Genomic DNA, 26998 nt, shown 5'->3' with positions numbered 1-26998 from the left:
CTGTACCCAGAGAGCGCATGCACTACGACATCGTCATCGTCGGCGGCGGCCCCGCAGGCCTTGCAGCGGCGATCCGCCTCAAGCAACGCTGCGAGATCGAAGGCAGGCCGCTGTCTGTTTGCGTCATCGACAAAGGAGCATCTGTCGGCTCGCACATCCTCTCGGGAAATGTCTTCGAGCCCCGCGCCCTCGACGAGCTCTTCCCGGCCTGGCGAGGCAGCCTAGGTGCCTCGGGTTTATCGGGCCGTTCTCCTTTTTCAGCGGCGGAGCGCGCGGGCGGCGTGGCCGCGGCTGCCACGTTTCTGCAGGAGAGCGTCCAGAGACTCCGGAACCTGTGGGAGGGGAATGTCCCCCGTCTGCAGAAAAGGACGTCCTCCGTTGGGGACGGCGAGAACGCGGCAGAAAAAAGTCCAGGCAAGCGAGACTGGAGCTGCGAAGGCGCAAGAGGCGCCGGCAAGAACGGCGAGCTCGGAACCGGATGGGGCGACACCCAGGCGCAAGGGCGATCCGACGGAACTAACACAGAAGCTGCTCAGAGACTCGGACAAGACGGGTTGGAAGATGATGTGAAGAACGTAGACAGGGTCTTGCAGACGCTGTGCAACAGTGACCTCGGCGAGGCGGCAGTGCGCGCGTCCCTCACGGTCGCTGAGCAAGGCATCAACGAGGCGGAGGGAAACTTCCTCAACGCAGGTCCCACTGCCTCGCAAGCTGTGCATACAGCTGGGGGGCCCCCGGTCCGGACCTTGGTAACGGAGGACGAAGTTCTGGTTTTTCTCGACGACGAAAAGGCACTCCGTCTGCCCAGCTGGGTGCTTCCTGCGGAGCTCAAAAACGCAAGAAAAAACTTCGTCATCAGCCTCGGGGAAATGACCAGGTGGATGAGTGACGTCGCGGAGCAGAACTACGGAGTCGAAGTGTATCCAGGTAACGAGCGGGGACAGCGGCGTGCGAGCACATCAACTGGGGTTCGTGTTTCTGGTCGCATCGCCAAGGGGGGAGAAGACCAGAGGACACACTGAGACATGCAGCGCGTTCGAACCGCGTTCCACTTCGCGAGACGCGCCTGTGCCGCGCCTGGAACGGAGAGACGCGACAGGAGAAGAGCCAAGTCGAAATGCAGGCGTGCACCTCACGACGCAAATGCATACTGTCTGCACGCGTACATTTATGGTATCCTCTGCATGCAACCACACACACACACACAGGCATTTAATAGATACGCAAAATGTACATGAAACATCCATCGACAAATATATATTTGCGAAAAAATAGGTCGGACAGAGCTGAGGGCGTTTCAGAGTTGCTGCGCGATGGGTCCTTCGAGACCTTGGGTTTCTGCTCCTCCAACGCCGATGTTAGGATTTCTGCTGTCACTTATTCACCTAGGATTCGTACTTGAGTTTCGGGCGTTGATGTCGCAAAGCTGATACGCCTTTGGTTGCTTGCATGCCTTTCCGCTGTTTCCCAGGCTTTGCTGGGGCTGACTTGCTCGTCAAGACGTCGGCCGACTCTGCTGCCATGCCTTTATCTTCCTTCCGTACCGATACCTCTGCATCCTCTGCCTCGCCTCCGTCCTCTTCCGAGTCTCCTCGCAGCCTGTCGACGTTGCCGTCGTTTGCGTTTGGAGACGCGGGTAGCCGTCCCGTTGTCTGCGGTGTACGTACAGCCGACATGGGGGTGAAGAAGGACGGAAGCCGAGGAGAGACCTTCGTCCCCGGCGTAGACCTCTTTGCTCGCCAAGTCGTCCTCGCAGAAGGCTGTGGAGGCTCGCTCGCGGAGCTTGCTATTGCAGCCTTTGATTTGCGCGGGGAACTCCAGAAACGGAGAGACACGAACGGGGAGAAGGCAGGAGACAGGACGAAAGGGGTGACTGAAGAGCTGGAGATGCTTGAAAAGCCTGCTGTCCCTTGTCCTCCCCAGTATGGACTAGGTCAGTCGCGACAGACAACTCAGTCTTGCCGGTTGCCGTGCCGCTGCAGTATTTTCATTTTCAGAGCGCGGCATCGTGTCCTGTAACTCATGCCATCGGGATGCTTCTCTTTGTTCTTCGCCCTTCTCGGGCTCTTTTCCTCCGCGCTGCCAGAGTGCTCTCCTGCGTTTCCGCTATTGTCGTCTTGAGTCTTAGTCTCGCGTTTTTCTCCTTTCTTCGTCAGGATTAAAGGAAATATGGGAAGTGCAAGAAGAACACCATCGCGCGGGCAAGGTCGTGCATACGGTGGGATGGCCTCTCGGTCTCAAAAATTATGGAGGGGGCTTTCTGTACCACTCCGGCGAAGCCAATCGCGTCCTCGTTGGGTTTATTGTCGGCCTCGACTACAAAACTCCTTACCTAAAGTAAACGCAAGCATAAACAAATACAAATATGTGTACCTTTACGACACATATACACACATTTGCATGCATGCATAGATAGAGTTGTACATTCAAATTCCCTTACAGCCGTAAATGTGCATGTGCGTATGTGAGTTCACAGGTAAACCCGTAGTTCTGCTTTTATGGCCGACAGGCTGTTGTTGGGTTGCCTCTGAATAAAGAGAACAACAGAGATACTTACCGAGAGATATGTGTATAGATGCGAAGGCGAGCATCCCCGTGTGTTCCACTCCTCAGAGACTTTCCCCTTTGCCGCGTTCAAGTTGTCTCCCGGAAGCTGAGTTTTCTCTTTATCTTTTCGCAGCCCCTACGAAGAATTTCAGAGATGGAAACGACACCCGCGCATCGCCTCAGTCCTCGCCGGCGGGCGCTGTGTAGCCTACGGCGCCAAGTGCCTCAGCGAAGGAGGTTTCCAGGCGATTCCAAAACTCACCTTCCGAGGTGGTAAGCGAAAATGGATTCCTCTCTTTCTTCCGCCTCTTTCCCCTCTATCTCTTAAAACGTCTTCATCTGTGGGAGGCTCGTCCTTCACTGCGGCTGCGTCGTCTCTGTCCTCACTTCTCTCGTCTTCTGCTTGTTCTCCTTTTCCTCCTCTTCTCTCTCTCTCCCCGTTCTCTGTTGCTCTCTTCCTGTTCCTTTTCTCCTTTGCCGTGTTTCGCGTGCTCTCTTTTTCTTTTGATTCCCTTCGTCCTCTCTCTCGCCTTCGGCTTCTCTCCTTGTCGTTCCCGAGCTTCCGTCTCGTATTCCAGTTTCTCCTGTAACCGCGTACTGTAGTTGTGGTAGTAGCTGTTCGTGTCTTCCGTGCTACCGCTTTTCATCTCTCGATTTCGTATGCGTCGTTCTGGGCTCCTCCCTTCTCACTTTCCGGCTGCTTCTTGCCTGTCTCAGGCCTGCTGGTCGGGGACTGCGCCGGGTTCTTGAATGTCCCAAAACTCAAAGGCACCCACTTATCCATGAAGACAGGCATGGTGGCCGCTGACGCTCTGGCCGACGCCTTTCTTCTCTCATCTTCTTCCTCTTCGCCTTACTCTTCTTCCCCTTCGCCTTCCTCTTCTTCCTCTTCGCCTTCCTCTTCTTCCTCTTCGCCTTCCTCTTCTTCCCCTTCGCCTTCCTCTTCTTCCTCTTCGCCTTCCTCTTCTTCTCCCGTGCTGGACTCGCGGCGAGCAGACGGGGAGGCAGAAGGGAGAGAAGGAAGCGAAGGTTTGGAGCTTGAGGAGTATGAGCGTCGCCTAAGACGCTCATGGGCTATCGAGGAGCTGTACAAGGTCCGAAACGCCAAGCCGTGCTTTCAGTGGGGGTTGTTGCCAGGCCTCATCGGCACCTTTGTGCATGCGCGCCTGACGCAAGGAAGAGAACGCTGGACCCTCCGATGGGACAAACATGACCGAGAGCACACAGAGGAAGCAAAATACCACAAACCCATCTCCTACCCAGCTCATGATGGCCGTCTAACGTACGCCCTCTTTCCGGGATCTACCACAACAAACGCAGACAGATGTTTCCACGAAACGTTTTCGTGTCCAGATTCATAGTTGGACGCTTCCACGCACTCTCGCTTGAAACTCTAAACTTCGCATGCTGGATTGGCAGCATACTCTGTTACACAAGCTGACCACTATCGAAAAAATATTTGTATGTATATATATATTATAGATGTAGGTGTAGGAATTGTTAGGAATTGTGCAGAGGCAGGCATATGCATGGATGGTTTATGGAAGGACGGGCACCGTCAGCGGGACGAAAACAGACGGAATATATGGTCATCTTGGTCGTGGCGAGCATCGGATTGAAGTCGCCCACCTTGCCTTCGCTACATACAAGAATGTCCTCTGTGAGGGAGAAAGCACTTGGGCGACTACGCCTGCGTGTCTCTCGACACTGCTTCGTCGAATTTCTTTGTGTTGTTGAAACAGTTTTGACCTCCTGGAGAACCTCGCGCGCAGCGGAACCACTCACGAGCACGATCAGCCTCCTCATCTCGTGGTACGCTGTCTCCCTATGTCTCGACGCAAAAGGATTTTCTTCTCTCGACAGTGGCATCTCTGATTCTTGCTTTCTGTTTCACATTTTTTCCTCTGATGTTTCTGGTCCGCCAGTTGTTCAGTCCTCGGCTGTTTGTCGTCCGTCTTCATCGTGTCTCTTGCCCTCTGGGTGTATCTCCGGTCTCTTTTTGCTTTTCTTCTCGGCTTGTCAGATTCGCGCCGGCATGGAGCGTGTGCCCGTCGACGTCTCCTTGCGTCTCTTTGCTGGTCCTGAAGGCCGGTTCTGCCCCGCCAAGTAAGATCTGAGGTGACGATACAACAGCACAAAACCCAGTCGCGCCTGCACAGCAACTCGGCACCTCATTTGCATGCACCAGGTTTACTTACCTTTAACGTGCGCACAATGCGTATTCCTGCACGCGCTCGTCTTTGTGAGACGAATGTACACATATCGGTTTGAACGAATCCGTGTGTCTGTACTAGCATCCATAGATGTGTACTAACTCTGGCCCAGAGACGTTGACAGCTAGGTGTATCTTCGGAAGCCAGAATCATATCATTATGCCCATAAAACACACCTAGCATCACCCAGGCTTACATTTATGTGCGTGCGAGGATATCTACGTCTCGTGTAGAACTGCGCCTTCATCACCGAGGACGCAGTGCGTTCATCACGAACGCGTCTGCGACGAGAGCGTGTAGCCGAGGTAGAAATGAGTGTTTGAATTATGTATGGTTTTCCCTTCAATTGCCTCGTTGTGTTTTTCCTCCCCGTTCTCTCTCTTTCCCACTGTCGGCCTCTTGATTCTTCCTTTTAGGGTCTATGAGTTCTTTGAAGCAGAAGACGCTCCGCTAACCGCACCCGCGTCGAAAAAGGAGCCGAGCCAAGGGTGTAGTAGCGCGAGCGCGGGGGACGGAAACGAAAAAACGAAGAAGGGAAGCGGAAAAGTGAAGAAGATGAAGCTTCAGATTAATGCGCAAAACTGTCTTCACTGCAAATGCTGCGCCATCAAAACAACTCAAAATTTCATCGAATGGCGGGTGCCTGAGGGTGGGGGAGGTCCACGCTATTCCAGAATGTAGTCGCGATGCACACTCTGACATCTCATCTACATGAGCAAATCTCTATGCTCATATACTTAGTTCTACGCCTGCATGGAAGAGAGAGAGATGTTTTCTCTATTCCGCGAGGCGAGAAAGAGAACAAGCGGATCTCTCTCTAGATATCTAGATGCATATGCACGCTAGAGCTGCTGTATGTATAACTAGAGGAACGAAGGCTTTTCATTAATATGTATGTATATATTTGAATATGTAAACAGTTCTCTGTGTGAAAATTCGAAAAACAGTACACCGACGGTCTTGTGCAAGGCCTATTGGTTGTAGAGCGAAAAAAGGCTCAGTCCCGTGCTGCGTAAGGTGCCCGGCTCAAAGAGTATTTGTCACCTGTGTCGACGCGCGCAACAATACATGTGCGCAGGTGTATACACCCGACCAGCCAAAACACGGAGCCCGTTAAGGAGATAATCCCACAATGTAGTTTTTCCTGCGCAAGCGATAAGACGGGAAAGGGAGGGAACGATGGCGCGAAAAGACCGTAACAGTGTATGGGCATGTCTTTGCTTTCCAGACCGTAACAGTGTATGGGCATGTCTTTGCTTTCCATTGCATTGCATCTTTCAGTTTCTCACCTCGCGGTTCATATGTGTACGTGGAGAACTCGAGGAGGGACGGTTGTCTTGTCACTTCTTTGTTTACATGATTCGAGTTTGACTGGGCTTGACTTCATGGTTATCGTGTTGAATAGATTTCACCAGAAGCGGGAGAACCCTTCACGCTGCTTTTGACTCTGGATACCCGAGGCAGAAACGAGCGAACCGAAGTGCCAAAAACAAGACGGCTGCGTTTTTTCGTGGCCAGGCGAAAAGGCGTAGGAACGGGCTGCAGCCTGAAGGTAACGACCTGTGGTGCTTTAGCTAGGACGCTCGAGAAGAACCGGCAGAGAGAAACAAACAGTGCCTCAGTCTCTCGCTGACTAGAAATTCCAGTGAATTGAAATGGGTTAACAGGAAGCAAAGAGAAGGGACCCGAAGCAATAGGTTGCGCAGCACACTGTTTCATCCTCGTCCTGTCCAGCGGGGGAAGGAAAAGGACAGCCCACATTCTTGTCGCTGATTCACCACAACCGACGTTTCGTGAGTTCCTCGTTTCTCGAGTCGTGCCTATGTTAAGGGGAACAGACTGAGAGTATTTCCACCGCGAAATCGATCGCAGCAAAGGACGGACAGCACATCCTCGTTGAATGACTACCCATAGAATTGTCCAGTTGACCGCGAAGGACCTGTAGGGACCGTTCCGTCCTTTGTCCTCGGCCAACCAGAAACAGAGCGGGGAAGCAAAGGCAACACTTGGCGCCGACTGAGCTACGAAGTTCAATTCTGAGAAGGAACGGTCCCTCCAGACGTCGGTCCTGTGCTGTCCGCCCACGTGCGCCAGCGATGACTTCCTCACTGACAGAACTCCGCGTGTAAGCTCTGGTGTACAGACAGCTCAGGTGTACAAGGAGCTGTGGAGTCGGGAGCGCACACGTGATTGTGTGGCTTGTTCACTTGCAGTGAGTTATCAGCTGAGGTGAAGAGAGCTCAGTTGCTTGTGAGGTTGTCTTTATGGTGAGCACAAAGGTGCGCGCGATCTCCTTGGGGACGGGGACGGAAAGTGGAGGCACAGTTGACACGGTAAATGAGAACGAAGCGAACAAAATCCGGAAGTGAGGGAGATCGGTAAGAGGAAACGAGACAAAGAGGGAGAGCGACAGAGAGGCCAAGGTAGAGGAACACAGAGAGAATAGCAGTGAGGCGTTGCAGTTACCAATCGCTTCGAAGCACGACGCACCTGAGACCTCGTGGTGTCCGTCTCCCCTCGTGTTAGGCGCCTAGGAGCCAGAGCTCTTAATCGTTGCGTGAATCATTTTGAAATGGAGGAAAACAACATTTTCTAGAATGCTGGGGCATCCTGAAAACGTCCCAGCATCCGAACCACCGTAGCGCTGTCCTGGCCGTGTCTGGGCAGAGGAATTCCAATGCAGAAAAAGGCGAGCAGTAGCGAGCGCGGAACAGGCACCCGCCCCCGGATACCAACGGAGCGATAAAAAACCTGGTCAGGACAAACGCCCGAAAGATCAGGAAACGGAAGCAGGGGCGGGCCGAACCGCCACCTTGCCAGGGAATCCCCATACAGCCAGGCGGGAAAACGCGACACCGACACACGTCCAAAAGAAAATCGAAAGAGCCAGCCTCCTCGCATATATAGCACGGGCGCATGCATACGTAGATCTCGACATCTGCCCATATGTCCCTTGATATACAAATGCAGAAAAACGTATTTACACTGTGCGGCGACGACAGGTGAACGCACTCCATGTTCATACAGCTCTACGAGTCTACCATGTGAGGGCGTCTGTCGAAAGAGCGTGAGGATGTAGGCAGGACAAGGGCTGGGAGGAACGAGCATCACCACACTTTCCGTCGTGTGCCCGGCCTCATACAGTAAAACACTTCTTGTTGTCGCCGTCTTTTCCTCTGCTCGGCCGCTTCGAGAAGGGACCCGATCGAACCGCCGTGGAGTTCCAGCGCCCTCAAAACATCGCACACTGTGATCCGCGTTTTCCCCTTCGTTTCCTGTTCCTCCACCTCCCCAGCCAAACCAGATCTACGCGGATACGCAGGTGTGTGCGACGTGGCGGATTCTGCGCCGGGAGATCGACGTGCCTCGCGTGTGTCTGTTCTCCGCTCCGTGTCTCTCGGGCCGTCGTCCGTTTCTTCTGAGGCCTCAGCCTTTCCCTCGCGCGTCTCTTCTTTCCCCGGCTCGGCCTCGCCCACGCCTTCAGGTTTCCAGAGGTGACGAGGGCGCCGTTTCCCGCAGCCCTGGCTCGCGAACGCAACGGGCGCTGCCTCTGCGTCATCTCCCGCTTTCTTGTCGCCCTCGTCGTCTTCCTCGCTGGATCTGTCTCCTAACTCGCCTTCTCTTGGCAATTTGCGTTCATCCTCTTCCGCGTCCTTGGCGCGCGCCTCGTCTTCGCTGCGCGCCTCCCGGATTCCGCCGCCCCGCTCGCGCTCTCGCTGTCGGCTGCATGCGTCCGCTCTCTTTGGTCCATCCTCTTCTTGCTCGGCCTCTTCGGTCGCTTCAACTTTCGCCGTCTGCCTCGCCTTCTCTTCTTCGCCTGCTCGTCTCCGGGCGAGGGACAAGGCACTCGCCAGCAGGCTGCTGAGGGCTGCCTGCGTCACGCGCGCCAAGTCGGCGACGGCGTCTCTGTCGACGCAGAGAGGAGCGAATGAGAAGTCGCTCAAGTTCTCGTCTTCACGCGGAGCAGCCGTCGTCGTCACAGACAACCCGTGTGCGTGAAGAGAACTGCTAAAATTGCAATCAAAGTAGGGATCCACGGAGGCGAACGAAGGACCACCGGTGGTGACTGGGCAGGACGAAACCGGAGAAGCATCATCGCCAGCAGACGCAGCACGGCCCTGTGAGTCTTTCTTTGTCTCCTCTCCAAAGCTTCCCTCGCCCTTCACGCTTTTCTCTTGACCCCTCTGCGTCTCCTCGCGCTCCGGTGTCACTCCTGCTTCATGTGTCTGTTTCGTCTCTTGCGCATCTCGGCTCTTCTCTAGTTTCTCCCCTCCTCTGTCGTTCGCCCTCGGCGCCTGCGTGCCGCGAGGACACGAGCTAGAAAAGGATTCAGCGGTTCCGAGACGCCCTGCCTCGCGTGCGAGGCCGCCTTCGAGTTCCTGGGCGACCGAGGACAGCAGCGAGAAAGACGGAAGAAGGCGGTGTTTCTCTTCGAGAGCTGAACGGCTCGCAGAAGGCTGGTGAGAGGAGAGGGGCGAAGCGCCCTCGGAGCCTTCCGGACGTGAAGACGAGAGAGACGAAAAGACGGGGGGGTGGAGATGACGGAGGCGTTCCCTGGTCGCAGAGGGACAGGAGGCAACAAACAGATCAAATATAAAAGCGGAGAAAAAAGAGCCACACATACGAGAGTGGGGATGCTTGTCACGGCTGACAAGAAGACTGGACTGCTTGAAACACACACCACGGGGAGCAACGAGGAGAGAGAGAGAAAAGGCAGAAAAGAAAGACCAGAGAGAGCCTGCAAACGAGGCAGAAGAGGGCACAGATAACCGCAGCGAAGAGGATGCCAGCAGGAACAAACAGGGGTGAGAGGGAGATGCGCCACGACTGAAAAGGAGAGAGAACGAATGCCCGAAAACCCACGAGACGCGGCCTCTCCAGAAGGAAACAGGCACGGAAAGGGACACGCATGCAGCGGGGGGAGAAGAGCTCGGGAGACGCTGCGAAATCAGTTTTTTCTCTTCAGACGCTGGACTCGGGTTTAGAGCTTGAATGTCTTTGTTTGCCGGATCCCGCCCGATGCTCTTACCAAACGAGTTGAGGCGGGAAGCGAAAGCGAGAAAGTTTCGCCTCTCGGGTCTCTACAGGCGACGGAGAGGACACAGCCGCGCGGCCAGGCGCAACACCCCCGTTCACCGCTGGACCGCCAGGGGTTGCTTGCCGCTCCTGATCGACGGCCTGCGAAGGGAGACGTGCGGCGCGCGCGAAGAAGGAAGACGCATTCGGGAGAAACGCATGCAGAACCGGGGCTCGCGCCAGAGCCACGGCGCCCACCGAGCGGAGTCGCCTCGCACAGACGGAGAGACCGCCAAATACCGCCCAAAGGAAACAGAAGCCCGTGACAAGACACACACACACAGTTTCGGGCGCTCTAGCCGGCTTGTGGTGCGCGCAAGAAAAATCCCCGCAAATCAACCAAAAACGCCCGACGAAACCCATCCCACACAAAACCAGCATGCAAATATACACGCATCTGTACAAGCCACATGTGAACATCGGGGTCTTTAGAAAGGCTCCAGTGCGGACAGAACCACCTATATATGTAACCATAAACAAATACACATATGTATATATATATATATACATATATATACGTATATATACATATACAAATATATATGCAGAGATGCATGAAATGTTGCGGTGGCTCTCTGTGGGTGACTGACGTGCTGGCTGAGCGAGACGGGAGAGCCGGACGTAGGCGCAGGCGAGAGACGAGGCTCGAGAATGGGGGGGAGCTTGGGGACCCAAAGGTTCTGTTGGAGGTCTTGAGTCGACAAACCTAAAAAGTGCAAGACGCTGCGACCGTCGCCTTGGAGCCGCAAAGAGCCGAGGAAGTCCTGAAAGTTCAGAAAGGCAGGCGCGCGCACCACAGCGACACGGGCGTGTTCAGACACACTCCCGCGGAGATACGCCGAAAACGCTCCAGAGATCTCGCCCGACAAAACTTGTCATCACTGTGTCTCTCCTTTCTTTTGCAGTCGCCTTTGAACGTCCAACTTGACACCACCACTCCCCTACCCTCTCCCCCCCCTTTCCCCGTGAGTTGTGGCGAGAGGCGCTCCGGCCCGCGAGTGGTTTTCGAAAAACGCGTCCCGATGTGGTCACTCCGGTTTCGCCCGTCCTCGGTCCTTACCGCGCGATCCACGAGGCCCTCGATGGTCCGGAATTGCTCGGTGAGTTTCTTCTTCTCGACGAGTTCGAGGACTTCTGCGGACGAGGGCATTTGTCGCCAGGCGTCGCTCCCGAGAGCCGCTCCAGACCACCAAGCCGCGCTCATGTTTTCACGGTATTCCGAGGAGAGCGTGGAACTCGCGCCTGGTCCCTGACTGCGCGCGCCCATCAGCCCAAACCGTGGGTACACGCCGAGGGGAAAAGACGGCGAAGGCGACGCGTGCAGGAGACGACTTGCCGCCGCCAGACTGCTCCCGCCGTCTCCTCCAAACTTGGCTCCGGCAGGCGGCGAAAAAGGTTGTGCTGAAGAGAAGCCCCCGACTGCGCCGTGCGGGGCGGGAGACGCGGGCGAAGCGAAGGGCAACCGCGAAGGAGCGAGCGCTCCAAGCCCAGCGGTCGAGCGCGCGCCGGGAGACGGAGAGCCGGTAGGGAAGGCGCCCTCACGTTTCGGAAAGACACTCGACGCGAGTCCCGAGGCTGCCTCGCCCTCAGAGACGTTCAGCGCGCCCGATACCAGGCTCGGCGTCGGACTGCTTTTTAGACCCTTGCGCGCGGCTCCGTCCTTCTTCGGCTTGGCGGATTTCCCAGGAGACGCCACCGCCGAAGTCCCTGCCGACGGCGTCGGCGAGATCCCAGCACGCCCCGTCTCAAAGGGCGACGGCGAGACGCTTCCTGACGAAACACACAAAAACGCGAGGCAGGAAAAACGCACGAAAGTGAAACAGGGGAGGGGCGGGCGGGGGCGGACGCGCGGTTGGAGAATAAAACCAGAGAGAGAGGAATTTACACGCACGCACGTGCGCAGGCGACTCGGCATGGAAAGCCTTTTAACTGTAGGTACACCCGCGGCGTGTGGATCGGGAGGCAGAATCACGGGCACAGAGGAGATCGAGGAGTGCTGGGGCCGCTCACGGGCTCGCCGGCGCGGCAGGAAAGGCCGAGAGCCTTACGCCGGAAGAAAACGAAAGATGCAGCGCATGCACGCGTACGCAAGGTGACACCCAAACACACACGCAGACACGCCCATGGGCGAAGTTTCGGACTGGGTCTATTCCTCGCCGCACAACAGAAACAGGCACGCGTCAACAAACTACCTATGCAGTCGGGCGTCGCTTCTCGGCTTTACCTATCTGCGGCGTTCGATGTCCGGGAATCGGCGAGTTGGCCTGTGTCTCGTCGCCTGTTCCGTCTCTGTCACTCGAGGATGCTCTCTCAACTTCTTGTCTCCCGCTGCCCAGCAGAGGCGGCGTGAGCGCGTCGCGCACTTCTCGCCCTGTGCCCGTCGGCGAGAGGACTGTCTCCGTTCTCTCCTTCCTTCCGTTCTCGCTCTCGTCCGATAGACGCGCCCCGCTGGCTGCATGCGTCGCCTGCGGCGAACGCGAAAAGGAAAACGAAGGTGGAGGCGGTCGCGCGCCGGGGAACGCGTAGGTCGGAGCCTCATGGCCAGCGACGCCCGCAGGAGACGCGTACGCGGCGGAAGAGGCGACGAAGGCAGAAGGCGCGGGGGAGAGTTGGGAGGCATAGGCTGCAAGAAATTCGTCGACGAGAAGCTGAAGCAGTTCTCTGGGAGGCACCGAACGCAGAAGGGGAAACAGGTTTCTCTCGCGCTTTGGAGAAAAAGGGGGAAGGCAGCACCAGAGAAAGAAGAAAAACGACACAGGAAAAACCAGATAGAGAGAAAGAAAAGATGACGCCCAAGAGATACCGATGGGAAATGGGAGAAGTGGAAACGACGAGAGGTCGTATGTCCCGTGTGTGCGGAAATCCTCTTGTGGACGTGGTACCTTTACAACACACCACGAAGCCAGAGCACATGACACGTGTCGATACATACATATGGTACAAATATATAGGAAACGATACGTGGGGACCGATAGGTTGATATAGATAGACAGATGAATGTAACGAGAGGGAGACAAATAAGCAAGCATGTGGATATACACAGCACCGATAAACACACACGCGCGCGTGTCGTTCTAGACAACCAGAAATGTATATATATATATATATATATATGAGGCGGGCGTACAGCCCGCCGAAATCTGAACGGCAGCGCATGAGATTGACACAAGAGCGGGGACGACGTACCTGCCGAGAAGGACTCCGACACGCGCCTTGAGTTGCTCCTCGTTCAGCTGAAACAAGGAAAGCACGGAAAGCGCGAGGAATTAAAAGGCAACAGCAGCGCAAGAAAAGATACAAAAGCGCAGGCGCGAAGAAAAATGATGCGGGAGGGAGAAGAGCGAGAAGAGACTGGAGCGGACTCTGGAGAGAAGAGGGGGATGTGAAGACTCCTTTTCGCTCCTGGGTCTTGCAGTGTGTGAGTTACCTTTCCTTCTCGAAATTGTTGCACGAGCAATTGTACTTGGAGGTTTTTCTCCGGCGAGACTCGGCCTTCGTCTCGCCACCGCGCATTCGGACCAGAGAGGTTTGGAGCGGCAAGCTGCTGCATGCTGACTCTGAGAAAATGCTGGAGAGAAAGCGAAGGCGCGGAAAACGATCCCAGTCCTCGAGAGGAAACGAGGACGACAGACGGGCCATGGGGGGGAGACGGGCCATGGGGGGGAGACGGGCCATGGGGGGGAGACGGGCCATGGGGGGGAGACGCGCCTGGCGGTGGAGAAGGCGCAGTCGTGGCAGCAGGCGCAGTCTGAGCCGGAGAAGAAGCGAGAGAAGAATAGAAAGACGGAGCAGAAGAAGGTGCGGAAGTCATGCCTGCAGTCCACGGAGGTGGGGCGGCGGCATTCTGTTGATACGGCATCATCTTTCCGAAGAAGCTGGTGTGTGTCTTTCTGAAGAAGCTGGTGTGTGTCTTGGAAGGCAGGTTTTTGGAAGGTCTGAGAGGCGAGTGGAGCGCCGCGAACGCGGCCAATTTCTGCCTGCGGCCTTCCGCCTCCTGAAACGGGCTCCAGTCGCAACAGGAAGAGAAAACGCGACAGAAGACTGAGATAGACGAACGCTGGAGAAGACTGCACGAGAGAAGAACGCGAGGGAACAACGCGAGGGAACACTGCGGGAGAGGAACGCGACAGAGAGGCGCGGGAGTGGACGACAGGGACACTCAAAGGGCTGAGCAGGACATCTCTTCAAAGTTAGAAGGGAACGACCACGCTTGCAGAGGAGAAGAAGAAGAAGGATGGAAGGCGACCGGAAAGCCAGCGACGCCTTGGTTGGGGTTTCTCTCGGCTCGGAATCGCGGGCGGAGGGCGCATTCTGAATGAAAGAAGAAAGGGTCGCCAATGTGGCGAAACGGGCGAAAATGCCCAAGTTGTGGAGACGCAGCTGACGCTGAGCACACGGAGAAAGAAAGCCCCGAAAGCAACACGCGTTTCTCGCGCATGCGAGCTCAGGGTAGCCGCCCGAATGCATGCCGAGGAGAAGGAAACAGAGAGAAAACGGCTGGAACGCCTCTCAGCCCGCGCGTTGGCCCAGAATATTTCTTTTGTTTTTGAGTTCTCTCGTCTCCGCGTTTCCTCTTGGCGCCTGAAGAGGGAAAGCGGCGTTTCCTTCTTCCAACAGGCGCGGCTAAGCCACACGCGCCGCGAACAAGGCACACGTGCTCTGCGAGGCACACGTGCTCTGCGAGGCACACGTGCTCTGCGAGGCTCTCGTCCTCGTCCAGCTTCCAGAAGAGGGCTCGGAATCCCGAGACGGTTTCGTTGGTGAGATGGTGATGAGGCATCGCCGAGCGCGTCCATGTTTTGTTTCTCCCTCCGGAGTCGAGAGCAGAAGACACGCAGGCGACAGGAACGACGACGAGGGATGACGCGAGGAAGGAAGTGGAAAACGGGCGCTGTCTCGAGAGAAGTCGATAGGAGAGTGCAGTCGATTCAATCAAACTTGCAAACAGAGGCAAGGGGGGAAACGGGAGGCCTTCCCGATCTTCGGAGTCCTACACGACACGCAAGAGGCTCTGTGTTTCGGCCAAGACTGGATCCCGAGAGATCGACACGAGGGTGTCCTGGGATCCTCCTGGGTTTGAGAAGGGACGACTGCAGCGAGCAGAAAGGAACACGCTGGCGCATTTCCTTCCGCCGCGACGACCTTGCACGTTGGTGTCATTCCGAGCAGCGACGCGGACACGATCCACCCCAAAATAGTGTGTGCTCTCTTCCAGCTATCCCGAAGCGTCTTGATTTTTCGACTGGGACAGAGGTAGAATAGAATTACCGTTCCTGTTAGAACGTCGGAGGAAATCTCCAAAGCTGTCACGGCGTGCTTCCGGCGGGATTGAGAACGCACTTGCCGAGAGGCGCCGCGAAACAATGTTGGCGCGAAAAAAAGTCCAAAACGCTGACAAAAACGGGAAACTGCACTACCGTACTGTCAAGGGAAAGCAGAGTGGTGCGCAGTGGAGCGCTCTATGCAAGTGTGCAGGGAAGATGTTCTCAACCGCGGTGTAGCTCTTCACTATTCGCGCGTGATTTGTGCAGTTTAGCGACGTGTGTGTTTGAGGGCACATGCTGAGAGTGCCTCGCCCCTCTTGCTGGCGTTGGACATCGGCAGAACCAGAAGCGATTTAACACGCACACAAAGCTCTCACCGCCTCGCGCTAATCCACTCGCGCTCGGTAGCCTTGGGTCGTCGCGCCTTTGCAGCGCAGAGACGTGCGGAAAGGCGCAATGAGCAACACACCGATACTCGCACGTAGAACACACACAGAAGGAGAGCTGCCTTCACTTTGTAGACATTTTTGCGGAAACGTTCCTAACGCAACGCGCTTAGCCGGGACGGGTTCTGGCGATTCCTGGAAAGTGAGTGATGCCCGAGAGAGGACGAGTGTTCGCCTTGCGGTCGGCAAGAGCAAAACCCATGGTTTCCACGTGAAGACTAGAAAGTTTCAATTCTTCGATGCCTTCGGGAAACCCGGGAGGAGCCTGCGATCGCGAAAGAGACAGAGAGAGAGAGTGGAAGGCTGACGGCCTGTGGAATCCGTCCACGGTTGCCCCCGTGTCCGCGAGAGGCACATGCACTTGAGCTCGCCGGAGCCGAGAGAAACGCCAAAGGCGGGAAAGAGTGTGATCAGTGTCTTGCGTCTCTGGCGGCTGTGTTCCTGAGCGACGTAAACGCCGGCGTCGGACGGGGAGAACGGCGCGTACCCCCGCAGGTCCGCGAATCTGCCGATGTGAGGGAGCGGCGCTTCTCTCGACCGGGAAGTGCGTTGTCGAGATGCAGCACACACGAGTGCCTTGCCTTGTTTGGATCTACGGCACGGAAAAATGCACGGCTGATCCACGGACACAAAACACACGTCAAAACAAACACAGGACGCGCGGGCTGTCCAAAAGGTGCCTCGCGCTGGTCTCCCCCCCTCCCAACGCGCCGCACAGAGATGAAGACCTCCACAGTCCAATGGAAAAGCAAACAAAGATCCCAGACGACGCGGCGGCTTTAGAGACGAAAACGAGGCGGGTGGTGCTCCTGCCCTGACGCTGTGGTCGACGGAAGCGTGAAGAGGAACGCTTTGTCTACCAAACGCGGTTCACACGCAGCGCCTTCTGTGCACAGATTTAACCACGAGCAGACATGCATTTCGCGCACAGGAAAGAAAAAAACAGAGAAACAAGACCCTCCCTCACGGGCGTTAACGATGTTGTGTGAACCAAAGCCCGCGGAGAGGCACACCGGGAAAGTCTAATCTGATGACTCGCCCTCGTCCGAATCTGCCGCAAAAGCTGAAAAACGATTGTTCGTCTTCACACGCGTCGACGCAGCTGGCGCTTGTGGCAACATCGCACGGGCCGGCCTGCAGAAAACAAGAAGGTCCATTCACATATATATATATATATATATAAAACCGTATATATATGTGTAAATGTGCATACATATGCAAGCGCACACAATACATAGATGTAAAGGGTTGTAGATGTCCACGAATAAGCACACTGTAGTTTATCCTCTTCATGTAAGTCACTATGTCTCCCGTTAGAGCTCAGTCCGTGTCACCATTCACCACCCACACCGTCTCCGAGGAGCGGCTCGAAGGGTTTTTTGCATTTTCTTTTCGCCTCTCTTCTTGCCTTTCTCTTCTCTGCGTCATCGCACAAACTCTCCCCCCGCCCTGAAACCCCTCTCCCTTTCGGCTTACACTCGAGGACTCGCAACCTGAGAGTCGTGGCCTCTCTCCTCATCAGGGCCAGCGCCTCCACCGGGATGCTCGCGGCGATGGCCAGGCGCGCCGTGGCGTCCTCCCGCTGTACATACACCACAGAAAAAGGCAGTCCAAATCGAGATAGTCGCGCCTGAAACTCGAAAGCCCGCAGCCATCCGAATGAGAGCAGCAATGAGGAAGCAGAGAAAAGTCCTCTTGAGGCGTCAGGCAAGGAAGTCGTAGGTCAGTGTCCCTTCCGGTAGCAGGCGAGCTTCAGTCCGGTGCCTCAAAACGCGCCTCCCAGCCAGAATCGACGCGCACACGTCCCTTTATCGCGTGTTTTTTCCTTACGCTGGTGGCCGTTCGACATTCCGACGCCTTCTGAAAAGGGAAAAAAACACACACGAAGCGCCTTCTAATCCACCGATCGACGAACATACGCGACAGGAGACGCGTTCCATGTCTCTGTTGCCGCTCTCACTGCTTCTCTCGGCTGTTCTGTTGCCTCTCGCCGTACCTTAGGAAGCATAGCGGAAACTCGAGGAAACGGTTGACCAGAAAACTCGAAATTGGGGTTTTGCTTCGAGGTGCACCCCGCAAGAAAAGAAAAAGAAAACCCTTCGTCCTCCCAGCCAGCACATCACCCGCTGTGTCCCCTCGCCGTCCGCCGAAGGGTATCGCTCTCGCTGCCTCTCCCCTCGCGTGTACGTACACCCGATCGCGGGCCACCATCTCGAAAGCTACGCCGTTTTGTTTCAGTCTCGACCTCAACTCGTTTTTTTTTTATTTGAAATCCACCATTTGTATACAAGCTGTACGAATATCATGATATTCACTTTGGTAGTCTCCTTCCAGATGTTAGTCTCTGAGTCGGCCGGTCCGTCCACGTCCCTTGTCGATCCCCCAAACGCTTCCGTCATCTCCGCTTCCTCACCTCGCATTTTCCCTCGGGTTCCTCGGCCTCGACCTGCTCCCTCGGGTCTGCCTTCGCCGCCACGCCAGCCGCCTCGGCCTCGCTCTCCGCCGCGCCGCCTGAAGGCCTTCTCGCCTTCGCGAGAATAGTCGTGGACAGAGGACGCCTGGCTCTCGCCTCGTCGCCCCTTCTCTCCCGCGGGCCCAGCCTCGCCATCCATGCAGGAGCTCTCTTGCGGCGTCTCCTCGCCGTCCTTCTGCGCAGCCTCGGGCGCGTCTGCAGGACCGGAAGCAAAAATGCGGCAAACGAGAGAACGAGACCTAGTGCTGCGTCGGTGACCAATGCGCCCGCAAGCAAAGAACCGGCCGCCACTGTTCTGGATATAGCGCAAATGCATATCTGTACAGGCACCACGAAGAGTCCGGTAGACGCTGGAGCAAACAGTCAAGTGCAGAGGTATATATGTAAAAAAAGGAATTGGAAGGTAAAATCAAATGCATATATATATATATATATGTTAAAGGAAATGGCCAGGTACACGGGAGGTTTTGAGAAAAGCTGTCGTTGTGTCGGACCGCAGCGAAACTGGGGAGAGGAGAAGCGTGAAGGCAAACGCGGACAAAAACAAAAACGAGCGGGAAAAGGGAGAACGAGAGAAGCCACCGACGAAGGAAACAAGAGGCACCGACACACTCGCACACCAGTCGCCAAATCCGACGCGCGAGGAAGGTTACGACAGGCGGTATTTCGGAGCCAGAGGGACACGAAAATGACCGACGCCTCGAAGACAAAAAGGCGTCTCTCGCGATCAGCTCTCAGTAGCCATGAGGCAACTAGGCATCAAGAAACGTGAGACAAAGGGAGCAACAACGCTTGAAAGAAGAGGCCGGACAACCAAAAGACAAGCATGTAAGCACAAGCAGACTGACTCACCTGCATGCGAGCGTTGATCCCCCGTGGCGCTATGCGCTTGGTCGTCGCCCTGCAGAGACGAGAACAACGAGAAGAGCCGACTGCGGGAAGAATTACGAAACGCCCGATTCAACACCAGCACGCGAGGCCGCACCTCCAACAATCTACAGAGCTGCACTTTACTGACTGAAAAATCGACTCTTCTCATGTTTACCTCTTGGCACCCACGTGCGTGTCTCCCGCACACGCGGGACCGGTCCTCCTCTCCATACACGCACAGCCTGGTCCTCTCTATCTTCTCACCCTTCTTTCTCTTCCGTTCTGGGTTTTTAGAACCCCTCCGCTTTCTTGCGTCTCCCCCGCCCTGCACTTGAATCGGCATCTCCAAACGCATGCACTTCTCTTCCGCTCACCATTCGCTCTGAGGGCGTGGCGTCTCCGCCTTCGCCCGTGTATCTCCTCCAGCGCATTCTCCCCTCGCCGCCTCCGCGCGTTCTGCCTCCTCTCCCGCCTCTGGAGTCTCCCGCCCCTCGTCCATCTCGCTCTCGGTTTCCTGCGATGTTTCGTCTGCCGTCGTCCTCTCGCTTGCCGTCTCCGGGCGCTGCCTCAGACCCCCGCGCCCCGTGGGAACCGGTCGAAGGGCGGCCCCTGCCGTCGTAGGCGTAGGCGGGCCCTCTGGGCTCGCCGCGCCCGTGCGGCAGGCCCCGTCTGCCTTTGCTTCGCTCGTCTCGTCCTTCTTTCTCCGCATGCACGTCGCCGGAAGACGCGGAAGTCTCGCCCTCGCCCCTCTGCTCTGCCCGACCAGGCGACGAGGCTTGGGCGGGACGAGGCGAAGACGCGCGCAGGCCCTCGCCCTCTTGTCCTTCTCCTTCGCGCTCGGCAGCGGTAGACGCGGCGGCTCCCTCCCCCTGCAGGGCGTTTGAGGCTCGCCTCGTCTCGTCGTGTGGGGCGTCTCCGCCCTGCTCCACTCTCTCGCCCGCTGAACCGGCGCTCCGCGTCGGTCCGACTTCCCGCTTGTCCAAACCCAAGACCTCGTTCCGGGCTTCCCATACCGTCTGAGTCGAGACAGGAAAGTGACACCAGGCGCGACCGTGCATGACAGAGAAAAGAAACGCTCCACAGGGACGGGAGGCGGGAACGGGGGGGATAGGGGGGGAGAAAGGAAAGGAAACGAAAGCAAGGGAAAAACAGAAGTAGACAGGGATACGGGGCAGTGAGGGAAAAAAAGCTCACACCTCACAAACTTGGGTACCGTTGTGTTTCCGTCGTGCACATGCGGGTAACAGGAAAGGGATTATCTTAGAGAAGAGGAACGGCAAGCAAGAGGCCGGAGACAGGCAGCCGAGGCGCCAGCGTACACCCAAGCTGAAGCATTACGTGCCGTCGTCGCTGATGCCACAGCCTCTCAGCTCTTGTCAACTCCTCTTGTTCTTCAGGCAAAGATGTGCTCTTACGCGTTTCTCTCGAGATCCTATCAAAAGCCGAGAAACCATCAATGTAGAAATGTATTGATGGGAGCACGCGCACGCTGCGGCGGACACGATCAAATTCGAGTGTCATGTAGCCTCGCTTACCTGTCCCTGTTTCTGTTCGGGTTTGCTGAGGATGTCTAGCACCTTTGCTTCCTTTTTCTTCGTTTCCTCCTCGGCCTTTTCGTCTGCGGGGCGGGCCTTGCCCTCAGTGCTAGTCGCCGGCGCGGGGAGCAGCTGCTCCGCCAGGCTGCGCATGCCGCAGACAGGTCGGTCCTGGGAAGCGGGCTCGGCCCGCTCGCGCCGCCCTGTCTCCAGGGCTCCACGGTCCTGGGTCCCCCCCTCGCCGATCAGCGACACGGCGGCGCTCGGCTGCTCGCCTCCAGAAAGCACGACCGTCTGAACGCCTCGCACTTGAATGGGGTTCTGAGGCTTCCGGGCCCAGTGGGCGTTGTTTTCGGCGTGGTAGCCGCCCGCTGACGGGCATGCAGCCCCCTGAGCTCCCAACCGTTCTTCGCTGTCCCCGCGGGTCGCGGGGGCCGCCAAGACGCCGTCTCCCGACCCCATAGAGAGCAGGCCCTCGCCTCCCTGGCTGTTCCCGGGAGGCCGGAACACGCCCCGGCCGGCTCCGTGACCGGGAAACAGGGTCGGCGTCACGTGGGCGCTCGCCCCAGAGCGCGGTCGGGGCCCGCCGGTCGACGCCACGCTGCTCCGCCAGAGAGGCTCCTGCGCCCCGGCGGACGCGGAGGCTCTTCCTCCCGGAGCTCCGCGCGCGGGCGCCCCGTCCGTTTTCTGCAGGGGACCTTGGAGACTTCGCCCCCAAATGCCCGGGCCGATCGACGGGGACGCGTTCGGCGACCGCTGAAGCGACGAGGAGACACCGCTGCAGGGCGGCGTCTGGGCGACACTCTTCAGGGCCGGCGAGCCCGGAGGCCCGCCGGGGCCTAGAGGGCCCACCGGAGCCGGGGCCAGGGCCCCAGACCCTCCTCGCATCGGGGGATTCGCGCCCTTCGACTGTGCCCCAGACGGAGACGCCCCGCTCCCGCCCCGAGCCGAGGGAGACGGACCCAAAATGCCCCGACTGCTGTTGCCCGCATCTGGCGTCGCAGACGAAGGCGGCGTTCGCGCGCTCTCGTCAGGGGCGCGGACGCCCAAGGCTCCAGGGTGAGAGCCCAACTCGGACTGTGCAGTGTACGCGGACGCGTAGGACGGCGGCAGAAAGCCTGCTTGGCGGCCTGGATGGGATCCGTGGTGGGGCAGATACGGCGACAGTGGAGGATGCTGGAGGGGAGAGACTCGCACGCCAGCGTCGTCGGGAAGCACCACAGGTGATGCCGCTGCCTCCTGAGAAGGAACAGCACGAGGAGTGAGAGAGAATCGGAGACAGATCAGAAAGGCGAAGAGAAACGGAGCAAAACAAAGCACAACAAAAAGCACGAGAAAGTCGGGGGGCAGACGAGATCGGAAAGAACAAAGCGAAAAGGTGCGGAAAAGACCCAGCAAGGCCAGCTGCAACCTCAGTTTCCTTTATCATCATAGGCCAGAAGCACTTCGTGTCTCTGTCTTCGCTTCTGGTTATCCGTATTCCACGGCCATGGAACACTCTGTTTCCATACCTCGATAGATTCGCACGTCAGTCGAGATCCTCTTTTTCGCCGCTTCCCACCGCTCGTTCGCGGTTCCTCTCCTCTCGCCCTCTCGCCCTCTCTCTTACCTTCTTTCGCTGCCACTCGAATTCGTCCCTGGGTCTCGCTCCCCCGAACGGGTCGCCCGTCCGCGCCGTCGGCTTCCGTTCTGTCTCTGCTGGAGCTTCGCTCTTGGCGACGCCGGAAGTTCTCCGTTGTTCGTCCTCGCCGTGCGGGGCCTGGGGGCCCGCGCCGCCCTCGTCGCCGGTGTCCTTCTCCTTCTCGACTGACGCGCGTCGCCAAGGCCCCGAATACAGGCCTTGCTGGTTCCGCGCGCCGCCTCTCTCGTCGCGCTCCTTCTCTCCTCGCTCTCGCCCAGGATGGTGGGACGCATGCGCTCCCGCAGCCTCCTCGCCGGCCGCTGCCCCTTTCTGGGCCCCGCCACCGACTCTCCCTTTCTGTCTCCCGTCCTCTGTGGAGCCGGTCCCCCGCGTGCTCGCCCCTGAGCCGCGCTGCGCTCGCGTCTCCTTCTCTGCGGGCTTCTCCGAAGGCGCCGCGCGCCCCTTCGTCGCCTGCTCGCCCCTCCTGAACCCTGGCGAGGAGACGTCGGTGCTCGGCCCGCCGCTCGAGTTCTCCCCGCGCGGCGTGCGAGGACCTCCCGAAGTCGACGCTCGATGGCCTGCAGACGGAGTGGCCGCAGGATCGGAAGACGCAGGGGGCGAAGCCGCGCCGCCGGAGGCCGCAGGCAGCTGGCGCTTCGCGACGGGGTCGTCAATCGGCTTTGCCGCTCCGAAAATTGCTGGATTCAGGTTCGTCGGCCTGAGCGGAAAACAGCAAGACAAAACGAGATCCAGTTGGGAACGGCGCTGTCAAACGCAGACAAAACAGTGCGGCTGCATCTTTTCCGAGACTTGAGACGTGCGAAGCAACGCCTTTCTTTCAACACCCGTCTCCAACGTTCCTGCGCAAAACGCCAGAGCCGTGATCTGCAATGAACGGATGTGCACATCTTCTGTCAGATCCCTGTCCTCTCTTGGCTCGCTGATTCCTTGTCGCCGTTATTGCCCTTACTCTGTCGTAGCATCCAGCGGTTTAGTTCGTGGTTTCAACAGGAGTTTGGGTCTCTCTCTGGGCGGTTCCGGCGCAGCGGGTGTCTCTTCGGACTTGTCTCCTGAGGCGCCGGGCCCGCGCGGCCCCATCCCGCCTCCGCCCCTCGCTGTGTCCACGCCGCCGGCGGCTCTCCCGCCTGCACCCAATCCCCCGGTCTCTTTCCTCAATTCCGAGAAATCCGGACTCCTCGACTTCTTTCTGCGACCCGCGCCGACGCCCGCCCCGCCAACCCCCTTGCCGTCGGCCTCGCGGCCCCGCTCGCCGCGCCCGGCCTCTTCGCCAGGGAAGAGTTTGCCTCTCTCTCTGCCATGTGGCCCCGGACCCCCCAGCCCTCCCGGCGCCGACCCAGAGACGCTGCCCCGATAGGAAGGCACAGACGACGCTTGTTGGTGGACGAGGTCTGCGACTGCCTGGCCGTACACGCCTCCCCCAAAGGCTCCTCGGCCGCCGCGCTGAAGCAGATGAGGCGAGCCTGAAGAATGGTAGTGACCGCCCAACGGTCCCGCGCCACGGTTCCCCCGAGACAGCAGATACCCCGGCGGGGCGCCGCCGTCTCCGCCGAGGAGCGGCGGCGACGAGATCGGCAAAATGCGCAAGACCCGAGCCGAAGAAGAGCCTCCGAAAGAGCCAGCCTGGCGAGACCCGCGCAGCCCTTGCGAGGCGCCAGAGCCACGCGGCGGTCGATACAGCTTCCCATGGAAAGACAGCGCCCGCTGGGCATCTTCCGGAGAGTGGAAAGCCACGTACGCTGCAGGGGAAACACAGATGAAAACACGCAGCCGATGGGGACGGGTGGACTCTTTTCTCTCGACGCACACTGGGAGTGTTCTCCGTTACTCCTTTGGCGCAACCGCCCCAGTGCGTCTGTGCGGAGGTCTGCGGTGTGGGCAGTCCTCTCCCTTCGGGTTTCGCCACCGTGCAATCCGGTGGCACACGCACGCGCAATCTGCTCGACGAAACAAACTTGGAGAGATGCCTACGTACGTGGACATATAATTGTGGATTTTAAGGTTCCGACGTGAAGACGCATGCAGTGAGTTTCGCGCTTCGCTGCGTCTCGGCCCGCGTCCTTACCGCCACATGTCGCGTTGGGGCCGCCTTTGTTGCCCCTGTTCGCAGGTTCTCGAACCAGTCGGACACTTCGGACAGACAGGCTCGGCGCGAAAATCACAGAAACGTCTTCCTCCGTCACGTTGGCGTCCAGGTCAGCCACGTACACCTCAGTGAAAGGACTCGCCACGCTGCTACCCTGCATGAGGGCGTCGCCGGGGCCGGCCGGGGGCCCGTGGTGTGCATGCGGTGCGCCCACGAGACCTGTCGCAAGATGAGCACCGCCAGCAGGCGAAAAAAGCGAATGGGAAACCAAAGAAGCCAAGGCATCTGGCCACGCCAAACGGTGTGACAGGGAAAGTGGACAAATCACGAGTGTACACGATATAGACGGAAGCTCCTTTACACCCCAGGCGTTCGACGTTTCCTGTCAGTCCTTTCTCTCCGTCCATGTCTTGCGCGTCGACCTAGCCCTCGTGCTGACTGTGCGTCCCGTGGAACTACGCAGTCGCGCTTTCGAGGAGTCTGTCTCCTTCGCGCTCCCCCTCGCAGCTGGACCCCAAACAGGGACTATGTACTATACCTCTACGGCGGTATTCGCAGTATCTAGTTATGTCCTACAGACGCTCTTCTTGCCCTCTTAAGCATCCTCTACCTGTCCAGATGTACAACATGTGCGCGACATATACCCACACGTTACGCCAAGGATGCCAGGTTATCCTGGAGTGTCTCCAGGCCCCTACGCTGCTCGAGTTTCCGCGGGACGCACGGGGTTTTCCGGTTTTTTCCTGCTCCGATGCCTCTGTTCGTTTCCTCGCTGCCTGCCGCACTCACCTCCAAATCGCGAGTCCACCAACCCTCCATACCCGCCACTGTTGTACGGGCTTTGTCCAGGCATGCCTCGGCGGTACCCGCCCTGAGTCGCTGCGTGAGGGACGATACCGTTCCCTGAACTCCCGAGTCCCGGGCGCTGGAAGGCAGGCATCCCCAAATCGAATTCTGGAGGTTCCATTTCCGCGCTCGACAACGGGTCAAAGGACGGTGAGTCGAGGTCATCGCTTTCATCGGCCCATCTGTGGACGCGAACGGCAGTCGAAGTCGTGGTTTCTCCTTTCTCTTCTTTCTTGCCCGGAGATGCCGACGCAGCTCCACACGCGTTGCTCCCCGCGGCGGCTTTCTCGCTTCCCCCGTTCTTCTCTGATTCCCCGCTCTCTTTCTGCTCGCCCTCCTGCTTTGCTCCCGTCGCCGGCGCGGGAGTCGCTGTCTGCGCCTCCGGCTTTTCAGAGGACGGAGACTGTCGGTTCGTCTCAGAAGTTGTGTCGGCAGTTTCGTGCGTCGCCGCGGGACAGTCTGCAGCAGGAAGCTTCGGCGTCGCATCTGCGGGCGTGGGGGCCACCTCCGCGCACTCGCCGCCTTCCGACACGGGAAGAGCGGGATCTGCGGAATTTTGCGTCATGGCGTCCGCGCGAGCAGAGAAGACGAGGGACGGAAGGCTGCACGGACGCGGGGACTGGACACGCGGCGACAAAGGTCTCCAGAGAAGAAGTCGCGAAGAACCAGTGCCTGGAGAAGACACACGACCGGACACGTCCTAGCAGAGCTGAGGGGTGCACGCGCAAGTGGAAAACAGAAGCGCTGCGTGTACGTACACCTGACGCTGTCTCGGTGTGCGGTGCGGAGTCGCAACCTGCAAACGGATCAACGCGTTAGATGTTTGAATGGCGAACCACACAACGCACAAAAACCGCGCGGTCCGAGCACCAGCTCACACGCATAGATGCGCGAGCAGTCAAAGATCGAGGATCGCTTGCAGAGTGAACGCCCGCCGCGGAGAACGGCGGACAGAAGCAATACCGGGGGAGTACAGACGTGTCGGGGGGCGACAGCAGACTTCTCTACGGAGAGTGGCGGGAAGGCGCCACGCCTCGCATTCGACGGACAGTCTGACGGAGCGTCTCGTCGAACTCCACGTTCACCCGCTCCCTCACTTTGTGAATTAGGCGAAGACGCGGGAGGGTCAGCGGCGAACTACGCGGAAGAGAAGCTGCGACGGTTTTCGGTCTCGATTCTGTGGGCGACTGGTCGGAAAGCACTTCACCGAGAAACGCCACTTGGGGGGGCCAGAGCGCAGCACGCATGCAGAACAGGCCAGCGCGCCCTCAAAGTTATCGTAGGGAGCAGGCTGCACGCCCCCATACAGGGTTGCAACGGCGATGACGAGGCGCGGAAAGGAAGATCACTGATGCTGCGCCACACGCTGGGAATCCTTTTGAAGCGCACACGAAGCAGAATCTGCCGCGGCTTTCCGGGAGACACGATCGGTCGAAAGAGAAGGAGAAAGCCGTCACGCAGACCAGCTCTGGCGGGGGTGTCTACGCATGTGCGCTTCGTTTCTCCAGACCAAGTGAGTTGGACGAGTCCCCTTCCCGTCGCTTTGTGACGTCTGGAAGCCTCCACCCGCTAGCTGGAAGCTACTCGCACGCTGTGCATTCGTCGTGGACTTTTTTGAAGGGGACGAGATGCGGAAAGAAGAGAGAGAAACATGAGGATAGGCAGGATCCCCCGTGCGCGTCGGCATTGGCAGTTTTGCAGGGGGGAGAGACAACGGCAACGTGCGAGGAAACGGCAGAACGGATGTGTGCCGAGAACGCCGGGAATGACAACCGCGCTGAGAGGAGCAGAGAGGGTCGAGGGCAAAAACGCCGGGAAGAATCGTGCAAAAAACGGGACGGGGCAATGTCTATGTCGAGACGTCCGCGAGAGCACACGCCGCTGCATGCCCAATGCAGAAAACCAGGACTCCCCGTGGCGGAGACGGGGGCCGCTAAATTTTCGGTTTGAACCGCAGTGAAACAGCCACTTTTTGCGCGTGAAATGTGCATGTATACTTTACA

At 58.0% G+C, this 26998-nt stretch overlaps 3 protein-coding genes across 3 annotated transcripts; 1 reads left to right on the top strand and 2 right to left on the bottom strand.

Annotated features, from left to right (window-relative positions):
* Positions 1 to 17: 17 nt before the first annotated feature.
* Positions 18 to 5441, top strand: NCLIV_040030 (putative electron transfer flavoprotein-ubiquinone oxidoreductase; the record flags this gene model as incomplete). The annotated part of the gene is made up of 8 exons (XM_003880912.1): positions 18 to 927; positions 1472 to 1933; positions 2157 to 2337; positions 2681 to 2820; positions 3265 to 3829; positions 4290 to 4359; positions 4571 to 4653; positions 5177 to 5441. 8 exons carry the CDS (start codon positions 18 to 20, stop codon positions 5439 to 5441), a joined length of 2676 nt encoding a protein of 891 aa, XP_003880961.1.
* Positions 5442 to 7867: 2426 nt separating this feature from the next.
* NCLIV_040020 (conserved hypothetical protein) lies at positions 7868 to 13698 on the bottom strand (the record flags this gene model as incomplete). The annotated part of the gene is made up of 7 exons (XM_003880911.1): positions 7868 to 9314; positions 9790 to 9938; positions 10427 to 10600; positions 10897 to 11606; positions 12061 to 12497; positions 13023 to 13069; positions 13264 to 13698. 7 exons carry the CDS (start codon positions 13696 to 13698, stop codon positions 7868 to 7870), a joined length of 3399 nt encoding a protein of 1132 aa, XP_003880960.1.
* A 3320-nt stretch (positions 13699 to 17018) lies between these two features.
* On the bottom strand, positions 17019 to 25560 carry NCLIV_040010 (putative alpha-1 type II collagen; the record flags this gene model as incomplete). Its single annotated transcript, XM_003880910.1, has 10 exons — positions 17019 to 17128; positions 17377 to 17406; positions 17960 to 18214; positions 18872 to 18920; positions 19264 to 19905; positions 20425 to 21663; positions 22034 to 22763; positions 23016 to 23802; positions 24129 to 24368; positions 24939 to 25560. 10 exons carry the CDS (start codon positions 25558 to 25560, stop codon positions 17019 to 17021), a joined length of 4704 nt encoding a protein of 1567 aa, XP_003880959.1.
* Positions 25561 to 26998: the final 1438 nt, after the last annotated feature.

Source organism: Neospora caninum, chromosome IX, assembly GCF_000208865.1.
Source record: "Neospora caninum Liverpool complete genome, chromosome IX".
Lineage (NCBI taxonomy): Eukaryota > Apicomplexa > Conoidasida > Eucoccidiorida > Sarcocystidae > Neospora > Neospora caninum.
Note: the sequence above shows the minus strand (reverse complement) of the source record. Positions and strands in the feature narration are given on the sequence as shown.